Consider the following 26,906-nt stretch of genomic DNA (forward strand, 5'->3'; position numbering starts at 1 on the left):
GCGCGCCGCGGAGGGGGGGGGGGGGGCACAGCGCGGGCTCAGTTTAGCTTTGACCAGCACATCCCAGCTGGAGCTGCACATCCTGCTGACTTTTTGGGGTGGGCCTTGTGTGTGAGAACGTGCTTGTTTCTTTAAAGATTGGAGGAGGAAGAAGAGAAGCAAGGTCCAGCCTGGCTCTCCTGCCTTACATACATACCAGCCAGCTCTTGCTACCAGTACCACCCTGTCTGTGCAGGGCTGCATTTCTTCCCCTTGCGCCTTTCAGTCCCTCTCCTCTGGTTTCTAGATTGCTAAAGACCTTCTGACCTCAACGGTGTCCTAACCTCCAACTAATTTCCTTTCGGAATGGTTTCAGGGCTGCCAGGACAGGTTGGTCCTCCAGGCCCCGTTGGACCAACTGGTCTTCCAGGACCACCAGGCCCAAAAGGAGAGAAGGGACAACCCGGTGAGAGGGGCCCAGCAGGGCCACCAGGTAAGTCCGGGAGGAGGGTAGTGCTACTGTGATAGGAGATACTTCACTTTATACAAATTACCTGTGACAACAGATCATAAAAGGCTGGGCACACAAGGTGGTGAGCATCTTCAGTTGGTATTGCATCCATTCCAGTTCAGCCCCTGGGCACTGAAATCAGCCAGCAGCCCTCAGAGCGGGCAACCACCTGCGTGAACAGTGACAGTCCCTGGGATTTCCCACAGAGCTGGAGAGAGCTTGTCCTAGAAAACTGCAGAGCAGGATCATGTTTCCCCATCCTGCTCGGGAGCTGTAAAAAAACAGTCTCTGATCTCTTAGCCTTTGGAGAAGAGTGTTCCCTGTTTAACCCTCTCACTGTGTCCCTGTTTTAACTCCCTTTGTTCTCCACCATTTGTGTCAAGCTGTCAGATGCCAGCATGTCAAACTAATGATGCTTTTGTGTGTTAAAGGAAAAGCTTATGAGGCCATTCTTTCAGACTACACTCCATCCCTGAGCTAGGAGAGTTTCTTCATCTCCAAAATGTTCCTAAATCTTTTGATGAAGGCAATACTACACAGTAGGTGCCAGTCTTCAGGCTCTTTGCTTTCTCTGTGTCTAAAAGGCTGTGCATTGTCTATCTGAGCTCAGCAAAGATTTGGAACCTGGAGCATGCTTTAAACGCGAGAGTGGCCCTGGAAGCTTTTTGGCATTTTCTGGCAACCTCTTAATGGCCAAAGTCTGGCCAAGGATGTGTCTGCCTTTTGGTTTCTCAGTTTGCAATGAGAGCCTTCCAGCCCCACAGGAAGCGGAATCGATCTCCTGCTGGACCGACTGGGTTTCCGTTGTTCTTTCCGTGCATTCCTGGCAGTAAGGTGACAGACAGGTGTGCGTGGAGGGGAAGAGGAAGAGCAGCGCTTGATTTCGCACCTTGCTGCCTTTAGTTCCTTGCTCAGCCTCAGGGAGAGGGCAGATTTTACTCTTTCAGGAATTAAGCTTCATAGCACCTTTGAGCCAAGTAAGGCTGTCTGCTTTGCAGAGGAAGATGCTAAAAGCAAATAATGGAGAACAGGGAAGCCGTTCCTATTCCCCCCCCCCAATTCCCACAATTACAGTTCAGGACAGAAATCCTTTGTCTTCTTACTGCCTTTTTACATGGTAGCATCATTAGCATATCTTCAAATGCACTAATACATCCTCTCCTGCCTCTGCACAGGGCTGCTGGGACCTCAAGGACCGAGAGGACTTCCAGGAGAAACCGGGATCCCAGGGCCACCAGGTCCTCCAGGGCCACCAGCCACCCCAAGCCTCCCTCTTACCTTCCAACAAGGGGTTCTCTACTCACTCCAGCCCACAGCTGAAAAAGAAAGTAAGTTTCCTCCTCGGTTCCCATGTTTTTTTCTGGTAGATCAGCAGAGCGGGCAGGCACGGAGCAGCTCAGCTCTTCCTCCCACCTCCCTGCCAGGCTCTGCCAGGGCCCTGCCTTCCCTGGGAGCAGGTCGACAATCTGCCTCCCAATTGTGTGGGTCTCTTGGAAGTTCCCATTCAAGATGAAACACGTAAGACTTAGAAGCTAGAGGGGTTCACCTCTCCAAAATGAGGAACTAAGTCACTGCTCTTCTAAAACCATCAGTGAGAAGAGGGTTTGGGGGATTTGTGGTTGTTCCCTGTGCCTGGTTTTCTGGGTTCATCATAGCTTTGAGGAGGCAACTTGGTGTCCTTTTAAGATTCCATCATAAGTAGCTGCTGTGAAGAGGGTCTCTAGTGAAATGCCAGAGCTCAGATAGCATCACGTGAGAGACACGTGGGTCCAGAAATACAGCAGTCTGGCCGATTAGGTGCTGGTGCAACGAAACTGCGCTGTTGAGAGACCTCTTGGTGCCGCTGTTGCAGTGTTACAGTTCTCAGGGCTGCTCAGAAATGAGTAAGTATCAAAGGTTTGCAACTCTTATATAACATAACAAGGACATCTGTTAAATGTGTCTCTTCTCCTGCCCCCGCAGATGCATCTTCCACCTGCATTTCTGGTGCATCAACATTACCCACATCCACACAAAACACACAATTATGGACTGAAAACCTAGACCAAGACAGTGATTTATCCTTTTCCCTGTAACTGGAGGGGCAGGGTTTCTTTGAGCTTATGGTGATTTAAAAAATATATTTATTTGATTTGTCCTGTGCATGGCACGAAAAAGCTTTCTCAGAAGGGCACATCATGCACTTTTATCTGAGTGCACTCAGATTTGGGCTTGATTCTTCTGGTCCAGTCTTGTTTAGCTGGCATCTAATAATGATAAAGCAGAGCTCCGCTGTATCTCCCCTTGGCTGGTACGCTCCTGGAGCGCCGGCTCTGTCAGGTCTCCCATCTCCACTCCCCCAGTCTTCAGCTGTGCCTCCTCCCCAGCTCTTCCGCACACATCCAGTTTCAAAGCTCAGTTGTATTAGTTACAGCCGAGGATTAGTAAGTCTCCCTGTGTCTGACAGTTTTCTAAAGCTCTCCCTTCCCTTCCACCCACTCCGCTCTCCGGACTCATTTTCCCGAAAGCAAACAGATGTATTTTTAATTTGGGAAGAATTTGAACAGCTCAATTTCATATTCAGTTCCGTAGAGCATAGAGGCAGGATGAAATTAATTGTGGTTCAATACTAAGATTTTCACAAAACGTAGATTAAGCTGCTGCGTTCACGAGCCTTATAACAAGAAAGTTTTGCATTACAGTCACCTCACTGCCTTACAGGATTACACCAAATGGTGCCATTCTGCATCCAGCCTTTTATTCCAAGGATCTTTAGGGATGGTTTGGGTACTGCCGCTGCCCCCTCCCTCCAACCACCCTTTAAATGAAACTCTTTCTTGCAAAGTACTGGATAAATTAAAAAGTATGTAAAGGTGTTGATTATGTGGCCTTCCCACCTGATGTGTGAGAAGGGTGAACTCTGTGTTGTCCCAAAATGGGAAGCGGGTGAATGAGTGGATAAATACCTGTGTTAACTCTGCCAACACTGGGCGGCAATAGGCTCCCACACGGACTTGAGACCGGTGAGTAAATGGTGACTGTTACATCCCTGGGGCAGCCCCGTACCTCTCCCCCATATATGTGATGGATTTCTTGGTTTGCAGAAGGAGCAGCTTTATGACTTTTTTCTTCTTCATAAAGTTTTCAAAACTTTATGACAATTTTTCTCATTTAAAAAATTTTTCTTAACAAAAGTCTCACTGCAAGTATAAGTTATCTATGTGGTCACGATAAAGTTATGGCAACTTAGAGACCATTTTCTTACAAAACTTACTATTTTGCTTATGTGGTGGCTGATTTTGCCTACCAGATGTTGGTGGAAAGTTGATCCTCTACAACCAACAAATAAAACTTAGCCGTGTAAATTCTGGGTAGATTTTTTGGAAAAATAATTTATTTCTTTTGAATGGAGCACATCTGAAAACTATAAACACAAGATTCCAGCTGCTGACAGCAGAGGGAAGCATATTCCCGGTAATGGGCATGTGCACCCACGGAGATGTGAGGAAGCTGTATCAGATTATTAGTAGCAGTACAGCGTTTGGTTCCGCCTGAACATGGTTAATGCATGTGCCTTTATTAATCGCAACAAGTTCCTGTTGGCAATGTTTATCAGCAGGCAGAAGCCAAAAATGGGGAGACAAATATTTTCTCACAGTTTCGCTCTGCTGTGGTAAAGAAATTGATCCCAGTTGTCTCCCTCCAGATCAGGTAGCAGAAAGAAATTAAGTCAGGATTACTTCATTTCCATCCTGTCTCAACAAATCAAGCCTGTACTGGGGGAATTTATCCCTTGGAAACATTAGATGTAGGCCAGAAGCTAAACTGCCATACCCCACTGCTGAGGCTACAAGGATCGCTGCTTTCTCTGCCACTGAAAAATGAGTGGATCAGGTATGTGGTCTAGACTCAGCTCAGTCCTCTCGCTTGTGCAAAAGCTAAGACTATTTTTAGGGAAAAAAAGAAAAGAACACAACTTTCACTCTGTTGAGGACTGTGTTTTGTTACATCTCAAAGATTTTAGTTTGCAAAGGGCACATGAGATAACACTAACCTATTTTGCAGGGAGGGCGGGGGGGGAACCGAGACACAGCAGACTTGTCTGTGTGCCCGGCATGTCATTGGCGAAAAAGAGCGTAGAACAGAGATTTGCAAAGTGATATCCCCGTGCCTTCTGCCATGCGTAGCCCTTCCCGAGGTAGGGAGAACAGAGCAGAGGAAGCGAAGGGCAAGAGGAGGGAAACAGCATTTGATTTAGAAAACCATACCGATTGCTTTCAAAGCCATTTATGCCTGTGCCTGTGAGATGCCTCGCGCTCTGGCTGGGCAAGTGTCACTGCTTCATTCGGGGCATTTCTGTGCTGTTTCAGGGTTCCCCTTTGCAGGATGTTTGTGCTCTCTTCAGAGAACGTAGGTGCTCGTATCTGCCCAGGTCAGACTGGTTGCGTTCTTCCTCTTGGCTTGGCTAGGAGTTGGAAAGCTCCCGGAGCAAATTGTGTATCGAGATCTTCTCAAATGAGGCAGACATCTGTCTGCCTTCTGCTTTGGTATACCCAGAAGCACTGAAACAAAACCCAGCCCTTGAGCCCAGCAGAGCCTGGGTTAGTGCAGGAGATGGCTGAGAAGGGAAGATTCCTGCTACCATTTGTTGCTGGAGCTATTTTGTGGCTGCTATAACAACCTGCAGCTGCAGTCAGCCCCAGAATGTCCCCCTGTTTATAAGGAGAAGGGAGTCTATAAGGAGATCGGAGTTCCTCCTGCTGCTTTAGGGAATATGGAGAGTCCCCCTTAAAAAATGCGAGGGCTGTGGTTTAACACACTTCAATCCCATTTCATTCGGAGCTCATCCTGGAAGGAAACCTTGATCGGAGTGAGCTTTGCCTGGCCAGGCAGCTGAGCCAGGAGCCACTCTAGGTTTCCTGCGTGTCCGTGCTCCTGTGCTGCAGAGGCCAAATCAGGAGCTGCTGAGCTCAAGGGCTGTTGAGCAGAGCTCTCTTCTGTGTCACAATTATGGAATCACCGTTCATAAATAACTTTGAGTCCAATGTCAGGATTTGTGGGAGTAACTCCATCATCATAATAACGTACCGTTTAGCTGGAATGTTTTGTAACCCTAATCTTTATCCCTGGCTTACCTCCAGCAGTAATTAAATCCTGGTTGTTTGCAGCCCATCTTCTCCCCCTCTCAGTGGATGTGCATTTGATTTTGTTGACCGCTTGTTCTTTAAAACAAAAGGCTCTGCAATTGTTAATGCCTTCACTGCTGTTCAATGCTCATTTCCCAATTTCATCTTACTCCCAAGCAGTGATGGATTTTGACATGGTCAAATAAAACTCAAATTAATTGGATTACACACTTCACTTGGGTACCTTTCCTTCTGAACATGAAAACGGTCTCAGTTGTTTTGTTTCAGGGCTGTGAAGAAGGGAAGATGGATGGGGGTTAGAAACAATAGTCAAAGAAATACCTGTTTGCATTCAGGCTTTAGGTACGAAATTTGGTTCTCGGAGGGATCTGGGTTAGGTCTTGTGCTGTTCTGCTGCCAGGAAGGCATCACAGAGATATACTGTCATCCTTGGCAGTTAAAGAGATTTCAGTTTTCCCTAGGAACCGCTTTCAAACAACTAGCTTGAAAGTCCTCTCTGTCATTCCCAAAGCTCCAGAAGCTGAAAAGGCTTCACATTGTGTCTGCAAACATTTCTGGAGATTTCACCTTATGTCCTTTGGGCTGGACTATGCGGAGTAAACAAACACCCTTCGGATCTTCCTGGTGTCACTTGATATTTACATCAATATAGCAGTGAGACATTTGCAGTCTTTTACACTTGCAAAGGGTTCCCCTGAATTTGAATTCTACTGTGACAAGTTAAAGGGATGGGTGAAAGGAAACATGAGTAAGTTGGAGGTCATGGGCAGGAGTAGATGGACATTGTTCCTGCACGGTGGCCTCCAGCTATGGAAAATGTGGACTTTTCAGAGGGTTTACTGTCTCAATGACTAGGAGCCAACATCTTTGTCCAGGCTAAATGCAACAGAAAATAGGCAGTTGGTCCTATAGCACTGGTCAGGCCATGGGGGTTCCCTTCCTTGCTTTGTGACCTTGGTGTCTTGGTCAGTCACGGATTTTTTTCCCCTAGGTTTCCACAGCTGTCGAACAGTGTTGTGGGATGCTCAGGTGAAAGATTCTGCCATAGAGATACCCGCCCAGACTACTAGTGTGCTACAGTACAGGTCCATAGGGAATAGGGTTGTTGAATATGGGTTTGGAATTGCAAAAATTAATGAGAGTTGCTTTTTTACATGTAGTTCTGTTTTTTCTATTCAGTCACCGGCTGAAGCGGTGAGCCTATTGGTTCAAGTAAGAGGGAGGCCGGGAGCAGCTACAGGCTGCTGATTTTTATTCCTAACAGGAGAGGACTGAGAAAGACATGCAAAAGCACAAAATTCCTCCAAGTCCTGCTGATGCCTTTCCCCTCCCTGCGCCACTCCCATTTTCAGCCACTTCCCAGAACTCAGCGGACCTGCCCAAGCTGGCCAGTTGAACACCTAAAATAATCCTAAATGGCTAGTGAGTTTCTTGAGTACATGGAGGGGGCAGAACACACCCTCTCCCCAGGCTTTCCTGCCTCCTCAGACCTCAGGATCTCTCCCACCACCACCTCGATGGCAGGGTGAGCTTGCTGGGTTGGTGGGGATATCCTTGACTGCCAGATTGGCTCGGCCGTTCACCCATCCCAGACAGGAGGGGGGTCCGCATCCAGGTTTGATTTCTCAGGGAGCCAGAAGCCACGTGTGTCTTGGAGATTGCAAATTTTGGGTCAGTTATTGCTGTACAGTGCAGAGATACTCTTAATCTACTTTGGCATTCAAAGGTAGGATTATATAGGTGCGCGGGAACACTAAGTTTTTGACAGAAAGGACGACTTGTCTGGGGTTATCAGAGGTGAGATGAGCAGCTCTGCAGGTCTGGGGGATGCAGCCTGTGCCCTTAGAGAGCAAAGGGCAATTGCTCCAAGAGTCCAAATTTTGCATCCTGAAGCACTGCCTGCCCTTGGCCAGCAACAGGCGCCAAAGGATTTTGGAGAGAAGTCCTGCCTGCTGGGACTGGGCAGCTCTTGCTGCAGGGACACTAACTGCTCTGCTCTAACACAGATGGAGAACCCCAGCTGGCCTCCACCGTCATTGACACCATCATGGCTGGGCTGCCAGGACCGCGGGGAGCCCCGGGCCCCGTTGGGCCACCAGGTAATAAACTCAGTTGAGTTGCAAACCTGTAATGATGGGGAAGATCTGTTGGAGACTGGAGCGGTCTGTGGGATGCCTGCAGGGAAAGCAAGTGGTCCTCACTAGAAGAGCAGTGGGTCCAGGAGTGGGAAGTAACCAGGTTTCTTGTGTGTTGATAGTGGCAGATTCTTTTACCTTTGGCAGGACACATCCAGAGAAGGCAATAATTAAAGACTGTCTTTAAGAATGGCTTGTCCAGTGAATTCCTTTATGAGAGCAGAGTTGTTCTCACCGCTGCTCTGATCCTGTCCTGTTGCTGTAGAGCTCCACTGAGCAGGATCTGGCCAACCGCTCTGTGATGTGTATGCAGACGTTGCACACTGTGGAGCTGGTTTGAGCCATTCCAGATTTTCACCAGTATAACTGAAAACAGAATCTGGGATGAAAATTCAGTGGCAAGTATTTTTCTCTGTGCTGATGGGTGGCTTAAATGATAGTATCGCTGCAAACATCAGCACTTCCCTGGATGATGCATGCTTAGGAGTGCACTCCCATTAGTTGCAGAAAAGGCTTTTCCTTTCATTATGAGGGCCTTTCATTTATCCTTCAATTCCTTTATTCTTTGACTTAAACATTTGTATGGTTCATTAATGATTGAGGCTGATTCAGCTGTACTTTGTGTATAATGTCTACATTGTTTCATGCCAAGGGTTGTGACAACTAAAGCAGGAGTATTGCTAAGTTCAGACTAAGCAAATATCCTGTCTCCCATTTGTAGGTATAATTTAACAGCTACTATTGAGATATAATTATTTTTCCAAAAGGAATAAATCTATGAAGTGACTGTAAAAGAAGTTGGCCTGTTTGGGCAGTGTTTGACTCGTCCTGGAAGCAGGCTCTTCCGCGGCACACACTTGAAAAGAATTTCTTGCCACTGGAGCGAGCAAAGAACAAAAGAGCGCTTTGCTTTGCCACAGTCAGCCTCTCATGCTGGCTATGTCCAAACCCTGTCTCCTTCATGTTCATCATCAGCTTTCTGACAAAACACTAGCGAGACAGACCGTAGCAGGCGTGTGGCCTTCCCTTGCCACCTCCGGGACTCTCTCTCTTTCACAAACAGCAACTGTGTCTGCTGTGATGGAGCTGTTTCACAGATCCAGTTTAAGTTTTCTCAAAAGTTGTGATTTTGAACAGTGAAAATGCAGCGTGTTCCTGACATCCTTCCTGCCCATTTTCAAGCATTTTTTTTCCCTCCCGGAGCTCTAACGCCATCCCTAGGGCACAGGGGTATATTATATCAGGATGTGGGTACCCAATATTCCCGTGTGTGACAAAGCGCTTGCCCTGTACGCCTGTGATTGATGAACAGCTCTTACCCATTGAGAGACTAAGCAGAACAATGAAAGGAAGTGCGTATGTTTGGAATTTAGGGTCCTTCCTTCTAAGGCTCCTTAAAATTGTCTCAAATGATGATTCCCACCAGGGCCACCGGGCGCATCAGGACCCAAAGGGCCCCCAGGACCTATCGGAGCCCCTGGATTACAAGTAAGGCGCTTCAGTGCTTTGGGGCTGAGGGGTAGAGTTGGGCGTCAGGTGCACAACATCTTCTCATTGCACAATGGGGGAGAGTACTTTATAAGTTGTAGATCCGATGTTTTGTTCCCTGTGAAATTCTATGCTTTTAATACCTTTTTTTGCCTTCTGAATTGTGTTGAGAGGTTGAAATGTTTGTGCTTTCCAGATTTTCCCTTAATCGTAACAACATATCTTGCTGTTGCTGTGTCAAAACATTTCACTGTGGCCTGAGTTGATGCAAAGGATTTGACATGGGCTTTACTAACACAGCGATAGAAAAATACTGTTTCCTGTGGAGCACATAAAAAGAATAAAAATGCATCAATGGGAATTCACCAATTCACCAAAGTGAATTTCTTAAGCCTCCTTTTTCAGAAATAGCACTTTCTATTCAAGAAAAATATCACCAATTCCCATTAGTTTTGATGATTTATCAATACAAAAATTGTGGAGGGGGGAGATAATAATGGAGTGTCATAAACTCACTCAAAAGAATTTATGGTAGAAGAAGGGCAAAGTACTCACGTGGATGGAAAAAGCTGGTTAAATGGAAAGCAGTGAAGTCACGATGAATAGTGAACTGCCAAATTACTCAAAATAGTGGCTGGCTGATGCAAAGGGACTCCAGTTTTCGGAAGAGTATTACTTAATGTGGCGGTAAACCAGTAACATCAAATATTTCAAAGGAATCTAACATGACTAAAGAGATAAAAGTGACTGAAGAGCACAGCGAAAGGTTAAGTAGATTAGCAGAGGGATGTGACTTCGAACCTGATAAGAAGTGGTTTGGAATTGCTAGAAATTAGGGAAGGGCGCTTTTTACGATGTATTTATTAATCACTTTGAAGAAGCAATGGACAGCAGGTTAGTGAAAGTTTGCCAGTGTAGCAGAATCATTTCAATTAGCGAATGCTCTGGAGAATGATGAGAAACTCCAGATAGATATGAACACAGTGGGAAATTTGGCAGCCAAATGACAGATGCAGTTTAACGTGATTAAATATAAGGTAATTCACAATTCCTAAATAAGTTCTGCAGTAGAGTCTGGCTTTTTCACATGCAGCACACGTTCTAAATCTCTTATTTTTTACCACAGATTTGTGGAATTCTGTGTTCTCGAGTGTCCTGATATAATCACGCACTGAAAGTCATTGTAGAGAGCTGTCAAGAGCAAAGGATGCTTATGGACACTTAAGCTTTGTTCACGCTGCATGTTTGACATAGGGCCAAGTCTGGTTTGTGCCCTACCTCGTTTGGCAGCCCCAGTTAACCTCCTAAACCAGGACTGAGTTTCTGAGTCTTTTGTGGGCCCAGGGGGGAAGTAGCTAAGCTGGAGGCCAGGTCACCCTGCGGCTTGGTGGTGAGCTGCTGGGGCTGCCTGCAGGCGAGGAGCAACTTGTTAATGGTGAGCATTGCTGCCTCCCAGCTGAAACTGGGAGAGCGCTCCTCTTTTTGACCCTTAAAACACTTATGTCCAATCTTGTTGGGCCACTTAACCAGCCCTTGAGTCTCTCTGCAGCTATGCCTGGAAAGCCCATTTCTGTGGACGCTGAGAGGTGGGGGTTCTGGGGGCTGCTGTTAAGCAGGTTGGCTTAAATCACCAGTGGTCTGGAGTGAAGCAGTAGTCTCATTTGTTGCAGTCTCCAAGGTGATGTGCAAGTCACTTGAGGTGGAAAAAAAAGCATCTTGCTTGTCCTGGGGAGCTGGAGCGTGCTGGATGTAAACAAACAATATTGGTCTCTCCTTGTCTGGTTTATAGCTGTGGCTTCGTTGGGTGGATAAGTTAAGAATTTGGATCAATTTCTGCAAAGCAGTTCAATTAGTAGAAATCTGGAGACTATGCCCTTCTTATCCGTTGGTGACTGGTTTATAGATTTATTCAACCCAGGGAGCAAAATTATTAGTAGAGATTTGGCTTAATTTGGAAATTGTTTATTAGGGTGAGTGAATAGCTTCAAAATAATTTCCACTGCACAATCCAATTAATTTTCAGGTATGTATGCTTACTCATGCCACCCACTGAGGCAATTATGAAGAGGGGGAAAGTAGTGGAGCTTTTTAAGCTAACTATACTATCTGTGTATTAATTTCTTCTTGGTAACTGAGAACAAGAGCTATACTGTCATGCTGACCCCTTAAAAATGTTACATCAGTAGCCTGCAGTGCATTAAAGGACCCAAATAGGGGGATATGCAGAAACTCTGGGACTGGGGATATCTGCGAACAGAGCTTCCATTGTTGTTACTTGAGGGTAAAAGAGAATCCAGCCCAATTGCTTAATGGGTGTATGAGGTATTCGGGAGCTGAGGATCACTGGGAGATGTATTCACTACACCTACACTAAAGATGCACATAAAAATTAATTCCTTCTTGTTTTCCTTCTCTTTTAGGGCTTACCGGGCTCTCCAGGACAACCCGGGCCAAAAGGCTCCAAAGGAGACCGAGGAGAGAGAGTAAGGTTTTACATACACAGAGAGATTCCCAGCAACACCTGGGGTGATGCCTCAGAAATTATATACAGCATAGGTCTTTCAAATTCTGTGGGACTACAGCCATAAACAATTTTAAATTCCGGGTCTTCTGCAAGAACCAAGATGATGGTTTACTGTACAGATAAAGGGTTGAATTGCTTGCAAAGCCTGGTGTTCCCTAAAGGGATTCAGGTAGCAAATACATGGTATATGAAGGCTTGGGGAGACCAACTTTCTTCTGCCAACCAAAGCTCTTTAGCATTGAGTATTTTGAGTGGTCTAACTGAACTCTTCCTTCTGTGGCAATAAGGCAGTGAAAGCTTGTCAGATTTTTCCTGAACCAAAGCCATTCCCCCGGTCAAATGATGTTCTTAATATATTTGGAATATTGAAACAGTGTTCTTGATATGTTTATGTGCTATACCTCAGTCCTGGATGGGTTGTCAAGTGCTAATAACTAAGCATAGAAAGAAGGGCTGTTTGTTTGAATGTCATTTCCAAACTGGGGAAGTTTAGGAAATACCAGAGAAAAACCTAACAAGGATATAGATGTGTGAGATTCCCAGACCAGCATTCAAGCACCGAGAAAGGTTTTGAAGTTGCATTTGGGCCTTCAGCTGCTTCTGTTCAGCTTGCTCTCCAAAAGGCCGTGGTCTTTGAAATCTCTGAGAGACACTAGGAGTGCAAAATCATTTGAGAATGTAGTATGTGGTGGAGGATCATTCAGCAGTCAGATCTGCAAAATGTAGAAGTGAGCACAGATGGACTGTGGACAATCACCAAAACCCCAATGTAGAGCAGAGTCAAAGAAAGGAAGAAAGATAAGGAGGAAAATATTGGTTGGTACCTCGAAAATGATGGACGTCTGCAGTGGCGGCTGCATTGACAACAGCCTTGTGCCATGGCTGGAGGAAACAAGTTCCCGTTTCTTCCAAGTGCCACTTTTACTGTCACATAGATGGAGGTGAACGTGGAGGTCAATGGGTGGCTGTAGGGGATGTGCTTCCCCCATAGGACAGCATCTCTTCTTCTTCATTTCGGCCCACTCTTGCAATCCAAAAGACAGCGGGTTATCTGAAAGAGCTAAGAAAGACAAATGCAAATTGGTTAACTTTTGATGACTTCCCAAATTCTCGGGAATAACCAGCAACTGATTGAAACTATGAGAAGAGATGACCCTGGGAAGACCTTATAGCAGCTTTCCAGTATCTGAAGGGGGCCTGCAAGAAAGCTGGAGAGGGACTTTTTACAAAGGTAGGTAGTGATGGGACGAGGGGTAATGGCTTCAAACTCGAAGAGGGGAGATTTAGATTAGATTAGATATTAGGAAGAAATGTTTCACTCTGAGGGTGGTGAGCCCCTGGGGCAGGTTGCCCCGAGAAGCTGTGGCTGCCCCATCCCTGGGGGTGTTCAAGGCCAGGTTGGACGGGGCTTGGAGCAACCTGGGCTGGGGGGAGGTGGCCCTGCCCAGGGCAGGGGGGTGGAACTGGATGATCTGTAAGGTCCCCTCCAACTGAAACCATTCTATCGTTCTGTGTTCCTCTGTCCAGACTGTGTGCAAGGAGAGCAAGTCCAGGTGGCTGTTTCATTCCCTCCTGAGGCGCCTGACGCCAAGGAGCAGAGCATAGCTGAGCATTGAGCACATGTGCTTTTAAAATGCTGTGTTTTGTTGGAGTATCTTTCCATATTGTTTTGAATGCTTGGGCCCTGTTCTTACATAAGAAATCACTTGCAACTCCCTGAAAGCTAGAGAGCATTTTAAGTGACTGTTAGAATTCTTTTTAATAAGTTTCCTTGTGCAGATCAGCTACTTTGGGCATGTATTGGCTTCACCAATAGGTTAGAGACTGACGTATTTCTGGGACTAGACTTTAAGATTCTGATAGAGAGCGAAACCTTAACTGATGAGATTTTAGCACAGGTTATTAACTACAGTTCATCACCATTGAATGTTAATTTTCAGTTAAAAAAAAAAAAAAAAGCATGGTATCTGGCAAAGTGTCAAGTTTCCATCCAGGAAACTGATAAGAGCCCTTCCTCAATGATTCATTTAACATTTCCCTTTAGTTTGTGGTTGACCGTATCGCTAAGACTAAACTTATTTTGAAACAAAAGCTTTGTTGCACTGTGTCCATTCATTACAGACAAATCCTTTAGACTTTGATTTTGTTCCCTTAATGTTAGATATGCAGGACTGTAACTCTCCTTCTAGGTTTGGGACAAATGAGATTTTCAAATATCAGAATGTCTTGCTAAATAGGAAAAATAAATTCTGTTTCCCATCCTTCCTCTGTTAGCATGGAAAGTGAAGCTGATTGCTTTTTCTGGCAGAATTTCTGTAGGATGTTCTGTGTGCTTTTCTCTTTTGTGAGTGTGGATTTGAACGCTGGTTTTGACAACTACATGCTGCAATTTTGGGTTTGGTGGATATAAATTAGAGCTAGCTTTACACAGAGCGGAGGAGCTGTGCAGCTGCAAAGAAAAGCAGAGGAGGGTTTACAATATCTATTGAGATTTGAGAAAATGTTATTATACATTCTTCCTGCTTAATCTCCGAGAGAACACACGTAGAAGAGACCTGAAGCAGTCTGAGCACATCCCCTGGATGGCACATCTATACGTGTGCCGCTCACGATCAGCCTCTGTTCATCTTATTCTTAAGCAGTGCCAGGGAGGGAGACACCACATCATCTCCAGGCAGTCTTCAGAGGTACAGCTAGTGAGGGCCTGGGATAAAAGATATTTCTAACATCCAGCCTAAATATCCTTTGATCCCCCTTAAGCTGATAACATCCTTTCCTGTTCCCCCCGGACATAGAGAACAGTCTGTTTATGTATCTTGAGTGCGTTGTTACGTCTCCTCGCTGTGATTTGCTGCTTGCCTGTGCTTTTTCACAGGCCTTACTCCCCCCAGTGCAGAACCCAAGTATTTCCCTTTGAAGATGCTCAGAGCACCTGACAAATTGGGCCTTCCTCCCAGCGCCCTTCCTGTCGACAGGGGCCTTTGCCCAGTGCTGGCTGGCTGCTCACCAAGCACTGCGCAGCTCGACGTAGGACCGTTTTTGTCGATGCCCGAGGCCCGTTGGTTTTATACAAAGCAGCAGTTTGATGGACACAAAACCAAAGCAGCTCTCCCTTTCTGGAAAATACTACAAAAAACTGCTGCCAGCTAGGTAGCTTTTTTGGGGGAAAAGGATGGGTTTGTTTCTGTGTATGTCTAGGGGAGGAGAGCCGGGTTAAACATGTGGCTGTTTCATCAACGGACTTCGAAAGATGCTTTTAAATTTTGCCTCCTCTTCCCAAGCTCCTGCTTTCTCATTAAATAATCCATAACTGCTCTCCTGGTCAGGGATCCTGCCCTGCCCCAACGTGCTTCAGGGTGGGAAACCAACGCTGCGGAGGAAAACAGGGGAAAAAAGATGCTCGGTTTGATGGCATTTCATTCCGCCCCAAAGCAACACGTATCATTTCAAAATGTTAAAGAAAAAGTACAAAAAACCACCCCACTGAGAACAATGTGAAAATTAGCACAGCAGGAAAAAGAAACAAACCAACCAAAATATTGTACGCGTGTTTTGATCAGTAGCTGTTGGGGTTAACGCAGGGATGTGTGTGTGGAGCAGGAGGCAGATTAAATCAGTGCTCTGTGGGAGTCCTGGGCTCTGTTTGCTGTCTGGGGCAGCATCAGCCCATCAGTTTTACTAGAGAGAAGAATGTGGTATCTTTGTAAGAAACAAATCTCCAGCCAAATTCCTTCCTAGTATAATGTAACTGACTGCTGTAAAGTTCAAAAAATTGCTAATCGTCTTACTGAGAAGGTTCGGAGCTGAGTAGCTCTCTATCGAACCAAATTTCTCCAAAGTGTGATGGGATTTGGAGCTGATACTTGACAGAAAACCATGACCCCCTTTTGCTGTCTCTAAGTGATAATGTCAAGGGAGAGGAATTTTTTTCATATTATCCCAAGTGTAAGGTTTTTCATTAAGCCATCTTAATTCCACTAGTAAAAATTACACTATGTTCTTGTCAAATGGAAAAATATCTCCTAATGACACTTACTTTATTTCCAACAGGGGCAAGCAGGTCTGACTGGAGAGAGGGGCATTAAGGGATTTCCTGTAAGTGATGTACTTGCGGGTGTGTGCAAGACATAGATGGGCTTGGTGCCTGCCTGGCACCATAAACACCACCTAGCTGGACTGCAGCTGGTTCAGCCGGCTCTCCCAGATGCACTGCTTAGGTCAACTGTCTCCAGCTTTGACATTTGTTCAGTAGGCAACCTCACCTTCACGTATTCCCCTGCGAATGAAGCGTAGTCTTCCTGTGTGTTAAGGCCAGCGCTGAAATGCCATAATCAGGAAGGTGTCACGCCAACAGAGGAGATGTGTTTTGCTTGCAGATCCCCTCTAGCCAAACCTTGGCAGGCAGAAGCCCGCTCCCTGCCTGGTGAGGTTCCTGGCTTCACCAGAACCCAAAGGCAGGCACTGTTAAACAACCTGAAGCACATCAGCTGCTCTCAACTCCCTTTTGCACCTTGGTCTGCCAAGCTGAGCTGGAAACCTTTTAATGAGATTAAGAGATGTCTCCAAATGATTTCCTGGCAATACCCGAACGGAGGCACACAGGAGATGTCTCCACTGGCACGTATGGCTAGAGTGCAAACAAACCGGTGGAGATGAAGGTTGGCCGAAAGTGATCTAGTGGAGCAAGTTGGGGGTTTTTGGCTGGCAGCATCCAGAGAGGTCCTAGGTCCTCTGGGAGGTTTCTCTACTCTCTTCCTTAATGCTACTTCGTCGTTTTGTACAATTCACATAACCTTCTCTTCAGTCCTTCCTCCCATACCCACCCTGCTTTGCAAGTATCTCAGAGATGTCCAACAAGTTTGAGGAGCCCAGGCTATTTTATTCACCAATTTGTTAGCCCTGCTGTATGTTTAGCTTGTGGTTTAATCTCTCCGTGTCATCTGTTCTTTGGGAAATGCATGAACTTCCTAGCTGGGGGGAACATCAGCCCAATGTTCACAGCATATAGGGATCTTCGTTCAAGAAAAGCTTAATGAGCATCTTCAGAGGCAGAAGGTGATGTGACTAATTAATGAAAGCAGAAGGGAGAATTTTATGTTCTAAATCAAAGATGAAGTGCATGTTTGGGGGCGGGGAGCTGTATTTTTATGTCAGTGTTTTAGCCTAAAGCATTGCTCATTGAGACCTTCATGAGATTTACACAGTCTTGTTGCGGGCCCAGGCCACGGCAGTCAGCCCCTCCTGTGGCTTGGTCGCTCCTGGCCAAGTTCACCAGTGTTAGAAATGGTGATGACCCCCTGGGCAGCTGGTGGGAGCCAGGACAGAGCACTTTGGCCCTTGGCGTGAAGTGCCAGAGAGGCGGTTTGTTTTCTGATGGTGAAACGCGTCTGCCTTTAACGTGTTCCTTTGGAGGGAAGGGATGCAGGTGATCCTACACAGGGTCCTCAGTCACATGACAACAAATTTCTGTTTCTTGTCTGTTTTAGGGTGAACCAGGCAAGAAGGGTGAGGAAGGTGATAAAGGCGCTGATGTGAGCATGTGTTTCTCCTGGTTTTACTTTCCTTTTTTGTCTCTTTACCGTGCTTCAGTCATACTCCCTTTGGCCAGCCGGTGTGTGGAGGACAAGGGTCCTGTGCGCAGTTAGAAGTGCAGAGCAAGAGATGATGTGAACCTGGGGTTTGTACTTAATACATGCCAGAAATCCTGGGCTTTGAGGTTTCCTTGGCCACATTGTCAGCTGCCCTTCTCGCCATGCTCACTCAACACCTCAGTCCCCGGTGGCTGTTCTGCCACACAGAGCTGCCACAAGGTAGGGAGTTACTCCCCCACCATCCCTCCCATGCGCTCGGGAACAGGCTCCCAGAAGAGCTCAAACTGCGTGTGCAGAGAGTTGGAGTTCTCATATCTCTGCTCTCCCGCCCTAAAATACTTCCCAACATCTATCTGCCCCTTCCAGCCCATATCTAAGGCAATGGGGGCAACAAACTGCAGCTTAAGCGTATGTGAAAATATGTGGACAGTCTTCAGACGGGATGTGGCCCAGCTAGGAGCTCTGTGAGAGGCAGCATGAAGCCCGTCGGGATGTTTATAAGGACGCAACAAGATGGTGCTAGCCACACGTCCCAGTTTCCTGCTGTACTGACAAAGAGAAAGCCCGGGTAACTCACTGATGTTCAGAGTAAATGTCAGATGAGAGCAAAACCCGTTCTCCAGGTAGTTCAGCATAGTTGTTAACGTAAGCCGCACATTACAAAGGTTTGACAGGAATATACACCCTGGGTTTGCCCCACTGCAGAAGCACGAACCAAACTCAAGGGCTTTGGGTCAGAGGCTCTGAAAACATGAGGTATAACTGAGGAGTTTTTCTTTAAATAGGGATTTCTTCTGCATTCCTACTTAACCCTTGCAGCTTATCTCCCGTTTTGCATCTTTCCTTTTTCAAACGTTCACACTGCATACTTTGGCATGGTGGAGGCAACATTATGAACAGGAAGCCTACTCTGCAACATATACCAATGTTAATTTTCTTTTCCTTCTTGCAGGGGGAAGGTGTTCAACAACTTCGAGAAGCCCTGAAGATTTTAGCTGAGAGGGTATTAATTCTTGAGCACATGATAGGAATTCATGGTAAGCGTTGCTAAGGTTTTCTTTTCTAGACAACTGGGCGCTCTGTCCGGGCAGCTGCTTGATGGTTAAACATCCTCCCAGTCTCCCAAGCTCTCTCTGTGAAAGCCAGGTTTTCAAAACTAGGCACCCAACATGGCTTAAAGTATGTTCAGACCTGTTGATGACCTAGAGCTTCCACCAACAGTACTAGTTACTCTGGCTTTACAGTAGCAGGCGAAACGACCCCCACAATAATTTTAACTACAATTCAGAAAGCCAAGTCACGAGCCGCAGCTCCTGCCATGTGGCACAGATCATCTACCAGCTTCCCACGGAGCTGCTCGTTCAAGTCTTTAGGCCAGATCGTTTAATCCTGTTAATAGTGTCTTCTGAGGGACTTTAACACCACTGAGGCCCTTGCCTTGTGTAGCGCTGTGTTTTACAGACAGCCCAAACGGTGCTATGTGTTACCCTGAAAACCAGTGATCCCTGAACATCTGGTGATTAAAGCTTACATAAAATCTATTTTCACCGTCAGTTTTAAAGTCTCACGCGTTCTTTGTTCAGATAGATTTTAAGTTTTCTGTTGAAGCTGTTTGTCATCACTGATACAGCGTGTGGCATCACCCCTTAATGAATGTTTTCTTCCCTTAAGCAGAGTATGGGCTTGTGCAATTGTCACAGGTCAGACTTCTCCCTTTGGGGTACTTGAGGGTCAATTCTTCACAGCCTCCAAAAGTCGCTGTGCCAATTGCTCCCCTTTCAGAAACACAGTAGAGGCAAAGCGTTGTTTGGACCTACTGTCAGCCTGTGAGAAACAATCCTGTTCCTTGGCACCGACCGAGTCCCATCGCACTTTTCTTTCTGATGCTCTCCTCGACTCATGGAACCTCATTCCTGGCCTCAATGGTAGATCAAGCTGCTCTCACCTTCCTTCAGACTGACATCCACTTTTACTATGGAGTGGCCTTTGGATATTGATTTAGCCTATGAAAATACTAAACACCTAAAATGTCCAGCAGTTCCTAAGCAACTGACTTGAAGTGAATCTATTGCTGTGCCGTACGGCAGCATGCTTCGAGCGCCCACGGGCCCCTTCTGGAGCCCACACAGTGCTGAAATCAAAATGCCATTGGGCACTTCAGAGCCAGAGCAGTGTCAGTGCGCGGTGCTATGTTGTATGGCTGAACTGGTGCGGGTGTCTGTGCTGCTCTCCATTGTTCACTGCCCATGTGTCTTTTAGAGGCCCAAAGTACTATTTCCAGAAGCAATAGGCAGCAACAGCTTACGCTTTTTGGGAAATCATGAATCACGATCCCATGATTTAACCACAGTCACTCTGACCTTACCTCTGCCTTAATCCTAGTTTGCTTCGTATTTTCGTTGGATTTTATAGACCAAGGGCAGGAAAGGACTTTTTTATGCTGCTTTGCTTTGAGGTGGTGGTGGTACCAGGAAGATGCCCACTAGATTACCTGGGCAGCACGCCGTGCCCAGCTGGTACGTTCTCCAGGTACCAGGGGAAGAGGAACCCAGTCCACCAGCTCAGTGCAGTATATTTACAAGACCCAGGGCCTGGCCCTCCATTGGCTTTTACTTTGTACCTTCATTTATGTTGGTATAAAGCAAAACATCAGCTCTTCAGGAAGCTTGTATACTTGGGGCTTGGACTGGGGGACCCACACAGCTTTGCCCCTGCAGAACTGCCTACTTTACCTATTTTTTTACATTGTCTCTTTGGCAATACAGCAGCAACAAGGCACGCGCTGCTGTTATTTTGAAACAGGCATTTCAGCAAACCATTTTTACTGATGTAAATATATTTTCTGTTATTGCTTGGGATGGAAACAAGTTATTTTGATCCATGTATACTTCTATACCAGTGTAACTGCATCAGCAAAATGGATGTTCTTCAGTCGTACAGTGTAGTTAAGGCCATATTTAAACACCTATATTGTATGACTTTAAATAGTTCCTTTTTTATCCAATAACTATAGATAATTATATTTTTACTCTGTGCTTTTGAGATAGTTGCATTCTTTAAGACATATTTTAGGCCCTACAAAAATACTCTTTAGAAAGAGAACTTGGAAAGTAAGGCATTTTTTCCTTGTGCAATTATGTTCATCCCTGTATGTGTATATGGTTAAAAAGAAAACCAACAGAAAAAGACATGAAATAACAAACCCAGAATTTCCTTGAGCACAGACCTCCCTGCGCTGAAAGGCACCGCACAGCTTTAAATCGCCCAGCACCAACTATCTGGTCACGTCCCCACTGTAGGTGTTAAGGATTTGACCTTTGCAGGTTCCTGGGCAGCCCAACTCAGCCTGGCTTTAAAGACCCACGCAGAAATGCCAATCGCATGCTCTCATTTTCCAAAGAAACTTCACAATCAGTGTGGTTTCCAAAACCACAGCCACCCAAGCAACAAGGCAAAACATACCAGCAAACAAACCGCTTCTCTGCAGTGGGAGGGCAGTTTGAGATTCTCTGGCCCAGCAAACTGCGGAGAGCAGCCCGGCAGAACACACGAAAGCCCAAATTGTTTGGCAGCGTTTACTTGCAGTGAACACAGCACAAACCCTCCGGCAGCTAAACGCTCGCTTGAACCAGAACTGCTGCCTCGTGGGATCAAACCAAGGCTGGGTGTCTGGCCTGTGAGGTTGGGCTCTTGGCAGGGAAACAAGCAAATGTCCATCTCTGAGGGCAAAAGGAAGAAGAAACTGGGGCATTAAAAATGATGAGGCAGCATCGAGTTATCAGCATGTGTTGCTGACTGCTGGGAAAACAGAAGAGTGGCCGTAGTAAATGTATATTTAGCTCCATGGGGCAGGACGCTGTAGGAAGAGGAGGCGTGTGTTAACATGAGGCACGCTAGGAGAATGGACAGCTAATATTTATTCCCAGCTTTATTGCTAATTTGGCTGTAGCCTAGGGTGGATCAATCCTTTTGTTCAATTTTTTCAGTGCTTCAAAATGTCCTCCTTTACAAGGAGTGAAATGGTACTTAAACCCTCCGGAGCATCACTTCCCAGTGACCACTTGGCCTCATCCCTTAAAATAACAGGAGGCAATGCTGAGTAGCAGCTATAGCCCGAGCAAATTTAGAAAAGAACAGCACTTTATAAATGGAATGGGAACCTGGTGGGCCACGTGCAGTAAGAGTACTTACCCCAAAGAGCTTAGAGCAGAGGGAAAAGACCTGATATTGGAGTAGTGTGATGGCAGCAAACATGTAGCTCCACAATTGCTTGCTGGATGGAAAGACAACAGGAGGGACGACACTTCTTCCGGAAGAGGTATCATTCAGAAGGGCCCATTTACTCTTTCCTTAGCCTCCCCTTTTAAATAGCGCTCTCCCGTGACTTTCTCTCCTTACAGACTCTTTATCTTCCATTGAGCCAGGCTCTGGACAAGATGTCATCCCGGGCTCCCCTCTGCGAACCAGCATCAAGATCAAACGTGGAGGACCCCAGCAGCCGCAGGCCTACCAGATCCTCTCCTCACTGCTGGATGACAGTGAAGCCAAAAGGAGAAGCAATCGGATGAAGTAGGAGCATCTGTGTTTTCTCTGTGCCTGTTCACCAGTTAAAGATACAGTATCCCAGTGCTTAATTGCAGAGTGCAAATGAAGTGGGTAGGAGGCCGCAGTGTTGGCAACTGGGTTTCCTTACCTGGCCAATACTACGTCCTTATTGCAGGGAATGGCTCATCCATAGCTCAGAGAGGGTCTTAGGAACATTTTTCTTGATTTGTTTTGTTTTGCCTTTGGAATACCAGATGGCAGGTATCCTCAGAAGCTGTCTACAGAAATGACACCTCCTGACTGTGTCTCAAGAGTTTAATCCTCCCCTTGTTTCCTCACTGACCTTGAAAGTTACTCAGTCAAAGCGCTGCTTAACGGCCTGAGACAATCGATCCCACCTAGACTCAAAGCCAAGCCTTAGCCTTGTCCGTTGGTATAGTTGGTGGCGTCTGCTTTTATTTCATGCGGTGGTGTCATGCTGGCTCCAGGTGAAGATACCACTTCCCTAGGCCGTTAAAGCATGACCTGCAAGGATTTCTTCTAAGCAAAGAACAAATTGGAAAATTCAAAGAATATTTAAAACTGTTGCTCTGAAACTTCAGGTTACTCTTTGGACTTTAGCATCAAAATCTTGGCTTTTCATGTTGCTAATTGCATGAGTGGCGTTATTTCTATTCACGGTTGGCTAAGCAAGGACTTTTGATGCAAATGTTCATGGCAACATTGACTTTCTATCCATCTTCAGTGAGATTAGACTGTTTCTGTGAAAATATAGAACAGTTTGTATGAAGTATGATGGAATGCTGCAAGAATTTTCCCATATTGTGCTCAGCTTGTGCATACATCCAGAGATAATGAATTTAAGGAGTAGCAATAACTGTTCACAGAAAAGGATATTTTGCAATAGTTTCTTAATCCTACATCAAGAAGGAAAAATGTTTTCACACTGTTTCATTTTTATCTTGTGAGTAAATCCTTGCCATTTGAATCTGGAGACAGTGTAGTAGCAGACCACAGCCTAAGGAATTAGAGTCTTATCAAGAGCTTATCTTGCACTGGGAGTTAAATATAAAGTCATTTTACTTTTTGCAATAACTTGTTATTTTGGGGAAAGTCCCAGCTCCAGGGTTAAGAAGTTGAACCTGCCCTTCAGTGACAGATGAATCACTACACCTGCCGTGCAAACCAAATCAGACAAGTTGATGTCATTCATGGAGACAGTGAGTTTTGTTAGAAAGAGTGAGACTAATCAACAGAACCAATGGTACTTTTTTTTTTTTTATTTCCCCTTCCCTCCTGCCCCTTGTTCTGACAGTTTTCAAATTCAGCCGGGATGAAGGTGAGCAAATAGAGGTTGTGTTTGTCATTTTATGGCATAAGTCAGGTAAATTGATCACATTCTACAGCTGGCTGAAAAAGGCAAATGGTACTGCTACAATATTTCTGTTAAAAGCTGTTCCAAAGACCAATAATTGTGTGGTCCATCTATTCAGCAATCATTGTCACCCAAAGTGATCTTCCTAAGGCATGAGGTACACTGGAAATGGGGCTTAAAATGAAGGAGCTCTGCCAGCCCAACATTAGCCCCACATTAACTTCCTGTATACACAGTAAACATTGCAGACCTACGTAGATGTCCGAACATCTAAATGTTGCCTCTGAAGAGCGTTCTGCTTTCAGAAATGAACAGGCTACAGGCTACTTCAGGATGACTGTGAAGACGATATGTCTTTATGCGGCCCTGTTCTTTAGAAACCCAACCATCCCTCTCAAAACAGGTGAACTGGTGTAAGTTGATGCTGAGCAACCACCAGAAACTTGTCCTCAGACAAAAGCTTTTTACTGCTGTACAGCTAAGTAAGAAAGAGCTTTGGTTTGAGCTGGCCTGGAGGCTGCAGTGACTGCATTTACTTGCCCAGCTTTTGAATCCTGGCACTGCTTGGCTGATGCCAGTGGTGGAGCTCATTCAGCAGTTAGCCCACGTCGTTCAGGTTGTACTTCCATATGCTCAAGTTTTTCTTTGGGCTTGTTTCTTGGAAACGTCCAAAGTGTTACAAAAGTTTGGGGAGTTGAAGGCAGGGCACAATCAGGTGCTCTCTTTCCCCAAACATTTGAAGTGAATGCAGAGTGTTGCCGAGAGCTGATGCTTCAGGCTCCAGCATCCCTTTGCCTGCCTGTGCTCTGAATTACAGCTGGAGCATGATACAGGCAGAAGACAAGAAAAGAAGTAAAACTGCCCAAGTCAATAAGGTTAGTGACCTCAAGCAGTCATCCTGTATTTGTAATCCTTTGGGGAGAATGAAATAAAGTCTCCTGAATGCATCTTAGTTTCAAACCCAGCACTAACTCTTAATCCAGTGCTAACTCTAATGACTGTATGTATATAAAAGATGCTGAATTAAATCAGTGTCCGAAAGAAGGCTGGCAACCAGCTCTCAGCCTAAAACCAGTCACAAATACAAACAGCTCAGCTTTTCAACATCTAGCGCATCACTCGTGCTGTACAGCAGCCCATGTCCCTCTGTTCGATATAGTCTTGGAATAATCTTCCCATTTAAGAATTAAAGGCACAAAACCAGATGTTTTCCCATTTGCAGGAAATTACTAGCAATTGAGAAGTACTTGATTACCTCTTTGTTGAACAGGGACCATCTTGGTCTCGATCACATGGACATGACAAGACAGAGCTGGTGGCTTCCAGGAGAGAGCCCCGGGTGCCTCCCAGCAGGTGTTGGACAACCAGGCCCTGAAGGCTGAGGAGAAGTCGCAGCTCAGTCTAAACGTGTGCGCTGGGCAGGTTGGCGCTAGCTGTAGTCGCGTGCCACATTAAGAAAGTTGCCTCGTGGCAGTTTCAGGAACTAAACTAAACCAAAGCAATCTTTAGAAAGGGAAATGGCAACATTTGGTTTCACTGGTCCTGTAGCTACAGGGTTGAATTTGGAGAAGAGGGAGTACCATAGGGCTGTTTTCACTTCCCTGACGTTACGGAGCCTTCACACTGAATTGAAAGAGACACTTTTCTTCCTCCAAGTTTGTCTTCCCGAGTTCAAAGCTGTTGCATCAGCTTGATGAGTACTCTCTTCAAGTCACTCATATTGACTAAGATTTTGGATTTTAAATTATTTAAAACAAATTACTGGCAAGATGAAAGGAAATTTAATGGAAGTCGTTTGCAATGAATCCTGCCAAGTCAATTGTCAAAAGACTGGTTAGGTTTGGGTTGCAACAGTTTTAATTATTGACTTTTCCAGATTTCTGTATGAGCTATGTAATTTTTTTCTCCCCGCACTTCTTGCTTTATTTAGCTACATCTCTTTCTTAGGCGGTACTGTATCTTTAATTTGGGTGACAGTAGGAGTATACCAAATGGACTTTCTCTCTCAGCTGGGGTTTCATTCCTCTCTACTTACACAAGGGTTGGACCACACTGTTGTGCAGTCCCAGTTTAATTATGTTTTAAAGGTGGACACAGCCTCACACGCTGACATTAGCGATATTCAGGATGAAGCAAACCACTCCAACCACATTTTCCATCTTAGGCGGGATACTAAGATTCATTTTAGCCAGGGCATAGAATGCATCCTGCCATGTCTATGTAACTTAGAGAGTGGGTTTATTTTGAATGCGTGCTCATTTAGAAATATATTTTAATTGAAATGTTTAGTGCTTTATCTTACGTGCATACTGTGCAATACCATAGTGTGTTCTTTTCCTTTTTTTTCCTAAGACTTTTTTGAAATTCTTCATGTTTCTTTGAGCTCCAATGTGGTTTTGACTTGTATCGGTTCTGGTAGCAGTAACGCATTTTCCTTGCCTTGAGCTAACCAGAAGCAGCAGCAGCACATTGCACAACCGAAAATCTTTGCAATTCGTGCACCCTCACGTTCACCAGCAACCCGGTACTCCTGGGAGGCGGAGAATGCCTTTCTCCAGAGTATCTAATTTGCACTTACTGTAAAGAACCGGTAGCAGCCCAGGGAAATGGGAATAAACTAGAGAGAAGAGCCCTCACCTGCTCCCACCAAACTCCACAGTCATTTTGCTGTCGACTCTCACAGGAAGGGCCCATAAAAACCTGCCGCAGCGCTTCAGCTGGCACGGACGGGTGCTGCTTTCAGGGGAGCAGAGCGCATGGCTCACAGGCGGCTTTCTGAGAGTTTGGCTCTGGTGCTGGGGTCCAGTCCCAGTCTCTGCAATGAACTATTTTAATGTAGGAACCTGACCACTGTGACAAAGGCTTCTAAAAGACAATCAGCTTCTGGAATTACTGCTCGATACAATTTATTGGAAATCCGTTGTCCACGTTTACAGCCTCTGTCTTACTCGAGATTACATTCCATTCTGGTGTTTGGTGGAATAGGGGTTTAAACTACTCGCAGTTTCTGTGATTGCGTTGCAACCAAGCAATTCAAAGGTGCTATAATTGTCCACAAAGCACATTCCCATCCATAGAAGGAAATGTTAACTTTTTCACTAGTTATTTTACACAGGTTGTTTTTTTTTATTTATATCAGTGTGTTTCGTATGTGTGCAAATGGTCCCAGCTTCTCTCATTGTAATAAGCTTTACAACCATTTGGTCTTTTATAGGGCAGCCATACGCAGTATCTCGCAATCATGTAATTTCTTAACTTAGAGCAAGAATAAATCTCATCTGACACGATGAACTCATTTATGGCAGGCTCTAATGTTTGTTGTAAACACAACCTGTTTGTTCCACCTCTTGCATGGTTACTTATCTGTTTTCATATTGCTATGTTATTGTTCAAAATATCTATTTCTCTTTATTTGCTATGGGTTTTGTTACTGTATATGGAATGTTTTGTATTCAGCATTTTCTTACAGAGCAGAGTGGGAACAGTATTCAAGAACCCACAAATACCAAAGACCTTTCATGTAATGCACTGAGAAATAAACATACAGTGAATGAATATGATGTCAGGTGTCCTGTATTTGCAAAGTTCAGAGCAAGTTCAAGCAAACTGCATCCTGACATTAGGGCATCTCT

At 45.5% G+C, this 26,906-nt stretch overlaps 1 protein-coding gene across 1 annotated transcript in view; it reads left to right on the top strand.

Annotated features, from left to right (window-relative positions):
* COL26A1 (collagen, type XXVI, alpha 1) overlaps positions 1–21,927 on the top strand; it is a 179,026-nt gene extending 157,099 nt beyond the window's left edge. The window contains exons 7-14 of the mRNA XM_009885118.1: positions 356–472; positions 1,666–1,818; positions 7,623–7,715; positions 9,178–9,239; positions 11,660–11,722; positions 17,250–17,294; positions 18,307–18,391; positions 21,755–21,927. Coding sequence (XP_009883420.1) covers positions 356–472; positions 1,666–1,818; positions 7,623–7,715; positions 9,178–9,239; positions 11,660–11,722; positions 17,250–17,294; positions 18,307–18,391; positions 21,755–21,927 — 791 coding nt within the window. The remainder of the gene's footprint in view (positions 1–355; positions 473–1,665; positions 1,819–7,622; positions 7,716–9,177; positions 9,240–11,659; positions 11,723–17,249; positions 17,295–18,306; positions 18,392–21,754) is intronic.
* Positions 21,928–26,906: the final 4,979 nt, after the last annotated feature.

The sequence above is a fragment of the Charadrius vociferus genome, unplaced genomic scaffold, assembly GCF_000708025.1.
Source record: "Charadrius vociferus isolate BGI_N301 unplaced genomic scaffold, ASM70802v2 scaffold54, whole genome shotgun sequence".
In the NCBI taxonomy this organism is placed as follows: domain Eukaryota; kingdom Metazoa; phylum Chordata; class Aves; order Charadriiformes; family Charadriidae; genus Charadrius; species Charadrius vociferus.